The sequence below is a fragment of the Astatotilapia calliptera genome, chromosome 12, assembly GCF_964374335.1.
Source record: "Astatotilapia calliptera chromosome 12, fAstCal68.1, whole genome shotgun sequence".
NCBI lineage: Eukaryota > Metazoa > Chordata > Actinopteri > Cichliformes > Cichlidae > Astatotilapia > Astatotilapia calliptera.
In genome coordinates, this window is record NC_137433.1 from 32,596,196 (window position 1) to 32,606,201 (window position 10,006).

General features: G+C 36.7%; 1 protein-coding gene across 1 annotated transcript; it reads right to left on the reverse strand.

The window, feature by feature from the left end:
* Positions 1–486: 486 nt before the first annotated feature.
* On the reverse strand, positions 487–8,572 carry nipsnap1 (nipsnap homolog 1 (C. elegans)). Its single transcript, XM_026188421.2, has 10 exons — positions 8,343–8,572; positions 5,930–6,057; positions 5,263–5,308; positions 4,828–4,922; positions 4,437–4,507; positions 4,010–4,150; positions 2,793–2,824; positions 2,578–2,672; positions 1,510–1,593; positions 487–962 (listed from the first exon to the last, which is right to left on the reverse strand). The coding sequence occupies exons 1-10, from the start codon at positions 8,387–8,389 to the stop codon at positions 898–900; spliced, it is 804 nt and encodes a 267-aa protein (XP_026044206.1). The 5' UTR covers positions 8,390–8,572; the 3' UTR covers positions 487–897.
* Between the last annotated feature and the right edge of the window lie 1,434 nt (positions 8,573–10,006).

Genomic DNA, 10,006 nt, shown 5'->3' on the forward strand with positions numbered 1-10,006 from the left:
TTGTTTTTTTTATTTTATATTCTTTACTTTTGTGAGAATCTGTATCCGCCTGTCACTTTGGTGCTGAAACATGTGAATTTCCCAAGTATGGGCAATAAAGGATATTTCTGTGTCTGTAACATTGCCCAAAGGTCAATAAAGAAATGCTTGTTGAACCTGACCTCTGAGTAAAATTCTTGCGACCTTAATGGCCATAGACTACAGGTGAACTCACTGACTAGTTTCTTGATTGATCTTATCTTCATATTTTATTGATTTGATCTTATATGATAAAGTTTTCATTTATCAAATAATTGCAGCTGTTACTTTCATAAACAGAAAAAATTCTGTTTAAGTAGATTTCAATTCTGCAAAATTGAAATGTACTTAATTTTCAAGTACAATCAGTGAGGCAGGCTTTTTTAATTTTTTTATCAAATGGTTGTTTTACATTCACTGTTGCAACTTAGCATGATCTCATTCATTAAGTCATTCATGTACATTTAATAGTACTATCATAAAAAAATTTATTGTGGAAAAGAAAACAAACAAAACCCCCAATATGTGTTCCGTTACATCAATTAATGATCAAAACAGAGCAAACACACCTCACTTCACTCCACTAAATCAGAAGGTAAAAATTCCTCAATAACACCGTAACGCACAAACACCTTTTCTCTTGTGTTTTCCCCCCTTCACGTGTTTTATCTAAACCCCTGCAAATCTTGGTTTTTCATGTTCTTCATACTGAATGTGCTTGGAAATTGTACAACTACTTTTGACTTTGGCAATATCACAAACATGGAATCAGAAGTTTTACTTCAATGCTTTTAGTAACAACACAGATCATACAAAAGAAATGGAAACTACAATTAGTAAAATTTGGTCATCGAATTATTTGCAGTCTCAGTCGCTTTCTCATTGTAAAGGTGAACTCTTAGTTGGAATCATTATTCTTGACTCCATACTTTGCAACAAAGGCACTGAGGACAGACAGAAAGACACATGTTAGAAAATGATATACCGAAAATTACAATTGTAATAATAAACAAACAGGAAAGCAAACAACAAACATACAGCTCTTAAAATTCTTCAAGCTGGGCAGTATCATTTTATAATTTGATGCTCATACTGCTTAAGTCTCATTACCATGGATGGCCAATAAATTATGATTTTTTAAAAAAAAAAATTATTATTACTGCAATCCTGTCATCTCCATCAATAACAACAATGGGGGAGGGGAGGCAGCATTATATAATTTTCTGATTTTGTGGCAAACATTTAAAGAAAACATTGAAGGTTTATTTTAGCCCTACTTCAAAGAAATACAAATTTCAGATCCAGTACAGAGACCACATTAAACATTTCAGCAGAAAGTTGTTGGGAGGCATCTATGATTAAAAAAGTTTGGTGATCTACGAGTCTCAACTTTGCTGAATATAATTGCAGGTAAAAATAATCAGCGAGGTATAAAGCCCTGACAAGAACATTGGGTTTTTAAGGCATCTGGGTGAAGCATTTCTTTCTTACCTGTATAATACACGTTTACGTCCCATCCTTCTTTCCGCCAGGCAGAGTTTCTTGTCTCCTCTCGGGCCTGGAGGCTTTCGTAAGCTATCAAAAGACGGCAAAGAAAAAAAATTCCAACGAAAAAAGCAAAGCAAAAAACTCCACCACACACACACATTACATCGCATTATGTGTGGATAAAATTTATAGTCACTGGCAACTTCATTAGTTCAACTTCATTCACTGGCAACCTTGCTAACATCAGGCCGAATCTCTTTTGCCATCAAAACTCAATTCTTAACTACACAGATTGAACCAGGTGCTGGAAACACTCCGATCCATTTTCACATAATAGGATCGCACTGTTACTGCAAATTCATCAGCTGCACGTGCAGTACATGATGTGAATCTCTTGTTCTACCACATTTCAGGTACAAACATGTAGTTTGTGGGTCACATATGGGTCAATTTGATCAACGTAAAAAAAGCCACCCAAATATTTCTTCCCGTGTGTTTTGAATTTCAAGTATTAGTGCATTCTGTCTGTCAGTGAATAAAACAGCCAAACATGTCATATGGAAAATATTTGCAATACAACAATATGTCTCAGTATTTCCTCATGCTATTGTCATTTTAAAGAAACACACTGACATAGCTCTTTGTCTGAATGCCCTTACTTCATTGAGATAATACAGGCTTCAAAAATTTGTGAAATTTATGATTCTAGCCCAGAGGCTTGATATTTTTAATATCATCTGAACCAGAGTTCAGATGATATTAAAAATATGGACAACCACTCTTAAAACACCTTTAATAATTTGATTGACTCGCTTCCTGTTCCAAGATGCAATCAAAAGTCCAAATGTTATGTCGAGTGTAAAATCATCCTTTGTTGATGTTTGACACACCCGGGCTTATGTTGGAACCGTCACACTGAACTTTAGTGATTCATTAGAATACAGAATGTATGCAGGAGCATTCAGTTAGCTGAAATTCAGCCAGACCAAACTTGTCAGACATTTTAACATACAGCAGTCAATCACCTCATCTTACTGGTATGTTCTAAGTGTAGAGTGCTTAATTACTCACCCCACAAGTGATGAACAACATAGAGTTGGCCAATCTGTGTGAAGAAACCGCCTACTGCCTCATTGTTTTCTTGTCTATGTTTGATTGCCCTCGCCCTGTTGCAAAACATTATCTTATTTAGTATAAAGATCACTGAAACACTTCTGATATTTTCACTTCCACTGAAAGAGATTCAGACAAATGACATATGTTTAAATAAATTCAACGTATCTCACCAGCGATTGCCCCATTCAATCATGGTTCCTGGCTGAAGCACAAGTATAATATTAATTAGAATAGGTTTGAAACTAGATTATGACATTACCACCATCATATTTCCATAGAACTGAAAGACTGAAAGCACTATTTATCTATTATTCATAGCTACGTTTTTTTTTTTGTTGTTGTTGTTGTTTTTTTAACTGATCAGAGAACTCTGGGTGTCACAAGCCTGCATGCAAGAAGAACTGGAGCACTGAGTAAACAGATTTTTATCATAGCTGTTTTTGAACTTCTCTCCACTTGTGACACTCTTCAATTCAGTGAGTCAGGTCTGAATAAGTGAGCTGAAATTACGCAGGAAACCTTGGAAAGGCAAAATTGCAGAATAGGCCAGAGGTGAAAAAAATATGACTACTTCAAACAGATGAGAATTGGATTACTTGTTCAAGACAAGCAGCTGAAAAATATGGAAAGAAAACATTGAGAATAAGAACTATGCTAGTTATATAACAAATTTATAAAAACTGCACTGACAGTTATACAGGATTACCAAAGTTATATTATTTCTGTTTGAACAGCACATGAACAGTACACTAATACATCTAGATTTTGCTAAATGTGGACCCTGCCATGCACTTAAAAATAGTATACAACATGCAGATGTGTATATTTTTTGTAATTTTGCTTTTGTAAATCACCACAGGAGATTTCAAATCAAGTAATCAGGATATATCTAAAGAGCAGATGTCATGTTCTGCCAGGCCTTTCCTGCTGTCACCTTCATTTGCTTCTTGTTTCTGGGTCTCTCCGTCTTCAGTTCTATCTTCAGTAGATAAAAAGCATGCTTTAGCAGGCCTACATGCCCATATGCAAAATTGCCCCCACCATATTTGACAGACAACATGGGATGATTTGGATGGTGAGCTGTGTCTTTCCTTTTCTACATTTTTATCCTCCCATTATTTTGGGGTAAAATGGGAACAGGCCTCACCTGGTCATAAAACTGCTCGTCAATGAACTGTCCAATTACTTTTGAGCTTCTGAAATGGAAGACTACGTATAAAAATAAAATTGAAGAGGCTCACTCGCTTACTGAAGATAAAAGTGACGTTAGGGAAACCCAGAAACAGACTGCTTTGTTAGTTTTCCTACAAATCAAACAGTATTTATGTTGTACTGGTCACACATGTTCAAGCTATGCATTTTAAAAATGCGTAGCATAAATAGATACCTTAAGGTAATAGGTGCGCATTTCATAGAGGTTTGGTCCTTGTCTGGGAAGGGGTTCATTCCAGAAACTGAACTCCAGAAGAAGTTCATTTCGTCTTGAAAGCAACATTTTGGCCCGTTCCTTCCGAAACTCTAAGTACTCCTAAAAAGGGATAAAATGTTTATTTATAACACTAAAAAGTGAATATTAATATTATATCTTAAAAATCAAACAAACAAAAAACAGCACCCCTGAAATGCCTTTTCTCCACAGAAACAACACATTAACATTTAAAGAAAATTATTACTTAAAAAAAACAAGCAAACAAAAAAAACGCAACAAATTAAAACAACAAAATAAGCAATTTTCCCCTGGAAAATCAAAGGCCTTGTATGTATTGTATGCAATGTTGACTGAATAAGAGACGTTTAAAAAGGTCACAGCATGCCTTGTTAGCTCTCAACTTCTGCAGACAATCAGTCAAAGCTGGGTAGCCTCCTCTGTATCGCCACAGATGCACTGCAGAAAAACAACAGCAGATGTCACTGTAGCACTGCATAAGGTCTGATGCCACCCACACAACTAAGAGATAAAGAACCTCCATCACCATGCAATTACTTTTTATAGTTACTGACTGCTTTTTATGTATAAAATACACTTAAATGATCACGTTAATTTATCATATATGCAGAAGGTGAAGTGCTGGTTGTGAGTCATCAGGTAGCGTCCGTCTGCAAAGCTTTGCAAAAAGTCAGCCACTGAAATTGTGTTTTATGGGAACTTGATAGAGGAAAGCAGCAGTGATCAGTCAAAGGTGTCTTTTTGCATTTACTGCTTACCAGCCTGATCTTGTTCTCCATACCAGGTATTCCAGCTTCCAACTACCTCACACGGGTAGTCCTGGTCCTCGTGAAGTCTTTTCTGCACTTCAGCCCTAAAGCCAGCAAAAAAAAATAAAAAATAAAATACAAGTTAATGAAGGTGTATGCTGTTTGGAAATGCTCTCACTTTAGCTTAAAAACCAACTAGAGGGCAGTCAGGAAGCATAAAAATCCATCCAAGATATAAACTCAGCTGTATCTTCACTTCATTTTTTAAATACATTTATATCATGAAGCTCATCTGATTTTAACTTTGTTCAGACCATATCTTGATTAATTAGTCCAGCACACTGTCTATTGCACTGCTGAAAGAAATCCAAAGAAAGTAAAGCACTGAAAACGTAACTTGACTGACAGAGATGCAGGAAATATTTCAAATGTATCAGTACATACTCCAGACTGTTGTATGCTTCTAGGCATTCTGGTTTGACGTCATGAACTGAAAAAGAAAAAAGGCAGAGAGAAACCTATCAGAAATGGATGCATTAAAAAAAATAAAAAATCAAAGCAACATTCAAATTCTTCAACAAAGTAATTTCACACTCCGATTCAGCAAAGACTTGATATACAAAACTGATTCACTTGCAATAGGTTATAGGCAACGGCTGATAGAGTGTTCAAATTGAAATCCCTGTGCGGTGTGATGTACGCAACACAAAAGATCAAAGCCCCGAGAGAATGATAGATTTCTGTTTGAGAGACAGAAACAGTTACCTCTGCAGACTAAAAGAAAACCAGACAAATTGTTCAGATGTCACTAAAGTTTACAGGCATGAGACATCATCTTATCTTAGAATTACTTGTTGCTGACAGTGTTTTGTGTATGCATAAGCTGTTGCAGAGGAGCCCCATTTTCATCTCTCATGTTGTTTTCAGTTTTCTCTGAGGTCATATGGCCTTCCATTGAAATGATTTATTTCACTTTTGAGACATATACAGGATCCATGTCACAATAATGTGATGTAAGTGTATCGCAGGCACTTGTCTTTGGCCTTCTGTAACCCAACACTTAAAGAAACTAAACCCTTGCTTTTATGTAAGTAAAAAGGTGTAGGCCTACATTGAATCTTATACAAGTTGCTGGTCTCCTTCTTTGAAAGCAGGTTGGAGTGAGCATCTTTCCTGGCATCGACTTTGTGCACAAATAAGGATCGGAACCAGCCTTTGTCGCTGCTCTCTGAAAACCTCCTACACAGAAACAAGATGAAAGAAAGTTTCACAAAAGCTCGGAGCAAAAACATAAAAACCCAGAAGTTGTCAATATAAAAAAGAAAAACTTAAAAAGGAACATGGAGATGTGCATGACATATGGGCTAAAAGATAGTCATGCTAATATTCTTTGATATGAAAAATATGCATACTGTATGAGTGAGTGGGCTGAATGCTACAGCTTGTGTCTTCAACCATAAAACTTTTTTATTTCACTCACTCTGGAGTGGATAAAGGGGGAATATTATTCACTTTACAACTATTGGAACTATCCAAGAGGCTCCAAATGGTATTTGAATATTAACCTAGCCGTTTCTTGCCCCACATAGCAGAGAAGTAAAACTTCAATCTGTCAAGTGTTAAAGCTGTACTTTTAGAAGGTGTTCCAATGAAAAGAAGAGAAGTACAGGTGATATGAATTATTCCAAACAGTAAAACAGCAGTTTCATTAAGAAAAGTGACAGTAAAATTGACAAACATACTTAAACTCAGCTACATTTGAAATTCAGGGACCTTTGTAATTCTTTTTAAAACTCCCAATTTTAATACAATGTCACATTAACCTCAAATCCTGGATTTGCCTCATACTGTATGGCTGGTGTATCCCCACTAATGGATTAGGAAGCCATATTATGTTTCAAGTTAGTACTTGCAAAGTCATCTGCTGAGTCTTTTGCTTTGTTTTGTCATTCTAAAGTCCTAAAACTTTCAAGGTCAGTGGGACGTTTCTTTTAATAACCCCATGGGCCAATGGCTTTAATTGGAAGCTATAATTAAAAATGCATTTCCCATGGCACCCTATCAACAATAACAAAGCATATAATAAGCCAAAGACTTGTTTTCTGAATAACATTTCAGTCAGTGACGGAGCAAATGCGTACTGGATGGAGGCCCAAAAAAATATGGTAACCCGTTGACCCACTTTGTGTGGAACTGCACAACATTTTCATCCCTTGTTCCCCATCCCACATAGTGAGACAACATTTTCATTGGCTCTAAAATCAATGCCGCAGGACAGATCATTTCTAAAATCTGGCTGTTATTGAATGGTTCTGATGAAAGGCCGTCATCATGGGTCTTGTGGAGGTGTGTTACCTAAGGTAGAAACTTGTTAGTAGCCACAAAGTTTTGATGGATAAGGCTGAAAAATGGCCAAGAATAAAAGGAAATCCAATTATAATGTTAAATGAAATATTTAAATCATATGCTAAAGATAAGTTGACCAATCCCACAAAACTACATGTGGTAAAAACATTGTGTTTGTGTGAGACAATGTGGGGCATGCCAGCAATGTTGGGGAAACTTAAACAATTTAAACATGCAATCAAGTGTGTAGGTTACCAGCTTAGCTTTTAGCATGTATACGCTGAATAAATTATATTTAAATGCAAACTTTCCTACTTCGTTCTAAGTAAATACAATAGAGGATTAAAGCTGAAGTTTGGTCTTACGTCTCGTGCTTTATATACTCCTGTGTTCTCTTTTATTTCAATAGCTATTTAGCTGCTGTTCTATCTGGTAATGATCACTGGATTTCAATAGGGATGATATTCATAGGTTAGCTTAAGTTTTTGAGCAATATCTGACCATTTTAGCCAATTATGACACACAGATGGTGTGTCACAACACGCTATATTTTCCCTTGTTTATAAAAAAAAAAAAAAAAATCCAAAATTGCATCCAGACAAAAACTGTATTTACCAGAATAAACTGTCACTTTATTTTCTTTGAGGTACTTTCCACCATATTTACCAAAATCAGCTAAGCTTAGGATTTCTCAGTGGGGCACTGGCTCAATGTGTGGGACAATGGATTAAAAAGAAAAAGAAAAGAAAAGGGGAGAGCTGTGCTGTCCAACATAAACAGAGACATCTGATCATCCTACTCTCAGATGAGTACGTGTCATACACAACATGCTATCGGCCCCATGTTCAGTTTGCTGGGACCCAGTCATCCTAGTGGTGGTTACGTAACCCTATAGAGGCAAAAAAGTTCAGACAGGACAAAGTTCAGAGGTCCTCCAAGTGATCAAACCATGTTTGAAAAACATAAACGTATCATAGGAACATAATGTAGAGATACAATATATCCATATGCAATATGTCTGAAAACATAAAAGATATTGAATTGCGAAAAATAATGTTTAACCGTTTGCCATTTGCTGCTTTAACAATTCATTTATTTAAATGGGTCCACATGTTTTCCTATGTCTGCAAAAACTGGTTTACCTGCTGGTTCCGTGGAGATTGACAGAAATAGCTTACCTGTACAGCAAATATCCTTTAGCCTGAACAGACCTAGTTGTCGCCATGTTCTTCTTTCCAGCAAAAAGTTTCTTTAACACGCAAACAACTTGTGCTGGTTAATGTTTACCTCTGTGTGTGTGTGATGTGACCGCTAGTCACGTTAAAGCTACTGAGTCAGCTAGCCACAGACTGAAAAACGCACGTGAAAGAGCGAGCCAGTGCACATGCACAATCGATCAGACCCAATTAGTTGATCCTACGTCACACGCTACGTTTTTAATCCAAAAGATCAGTGTTTTATCTAATATCCAGTAGATCAGCGTATGTTGTGCTTTAAATGATATATGCGTTTAAATGAAGAACTAAACGCATACAATAAAACTATAGTCACAAGTTAATAATTATAGAGGTACTTATCTTCCCTGTATTTCAGGATTATTAAAAATGAAATATACATTACACCAGCCACTTTGTTTGGTACACCTTGACGGTATCACACAGTTGCTGCAGATTTATCGGCTGCACATGGGTAATGTGGACCTACTGATCCCCCAAGTCTCAAAGGTGCTCTGGATTGAGATGTGGTGATTGTAGAAGCCTTTTGAGTACAGTGAAGTCACTATCATGTTCAAGAAACCAGTTTGAGATTATATAAAGTTTGTAATATTTTACATTGTTCTGCTGGAAGCAGCCATCAGAAGATGGGTACACTGTGGTCATAAATTAGAATGACCAACCCTCCACTTTTTTTGCACTTGTTGACTTGTAAAAGCCTATATGACATTTTTTATTTCACCATTCACATAACAGCACAGAGAAGGCATCGTTTAAATATGTTAAAGTTTTCTTTAAGCAAACAGTATTCTTAAAGTTCTTCGTGACTGGGCCAAGTGTCCTCTTTTTTGGAAATCAAAATATGGTCACCCTACATAAATGCATGAACATGGTCAGCAACAATAGCCCGTGTGGTTTTTGGGAGTCTTTTCCACCAGCTGGTGCTCATTTGGAAATAAGGGGTCCAGATCTTCCACAACACTGCCACCAGCCTGAACCGTTGATATAAGGCAGGATTGCTTTCATGTTGCATATGCCACACTCTCAGACCAGACAATGTTTTTCTGATCTTTAGTTCAATTTTGGGGTTTAGTTTTGTGTTTTCAGGAGTGGCATCTGGTGAGGTCATCTGCTGCTGTAGTCCATAAGGTTTAACTTGTTATGCAATTCTTAGACGCTCTTCTGCATAGCTCAGTTTTATGTTTTTTCCCCCAAGAGAACTGATGCTCATGAGACGTTTTCTCTTTTTCCTGACCATTCTTTCTGAAATCCTTAGGTTATACAGAAAGTTCCAGTGTAGTTTCTAGTCTGTCTGGCACCAACAACCATACCACGTTCAAAAACACTTAAATCCCCATTCTTTTTCATCCTGTTGGTTGGTTTGATTCTCACCAGGTCATCTTGACCATGTCTACATAGCTAAGTGTAGCAACTGAACAGGTGCACCTAACAAACTGTAAAGAGGTTGAAACTCCTGTAGCAACTTGTTGTATGAAGAACAACTTTATTATTTATGGGTTTCTGTCTGTGACCCCCAACGAAAGCTTCAATCTCTAGACTATTGCTCCTTTCCATGTACTTTGGAAGGAGGTGAAGTTGTGCCAGTAAGTGTTTATCACATATGCAAT

Bases quoted from the DNA above. Each gene is read 5' to 3' on its own strand.
- nipsnap1 (XM_026188421.2), bottom strand. From the start codon at position 8,389: ATGGCGACAACTAGGTCTGTTCAGGCTAAAGGATATTTGCTGTACAG. The intron at 4,151-4,436 runs GCATGCTGTGAC...ATCCCTTTTTAG, and splicing joins AGAAGTTGAGAGCTAACAAG to GAGTACTTAGAGTTTCGGAA. The intron at 1,594-2,577 runs GTGAGTAATTAA...GTCTTTTGATAG, and splicing joins TGTTGTTCATCACTTGTGGG to CTTACGAAAGCCTCCAGGCC.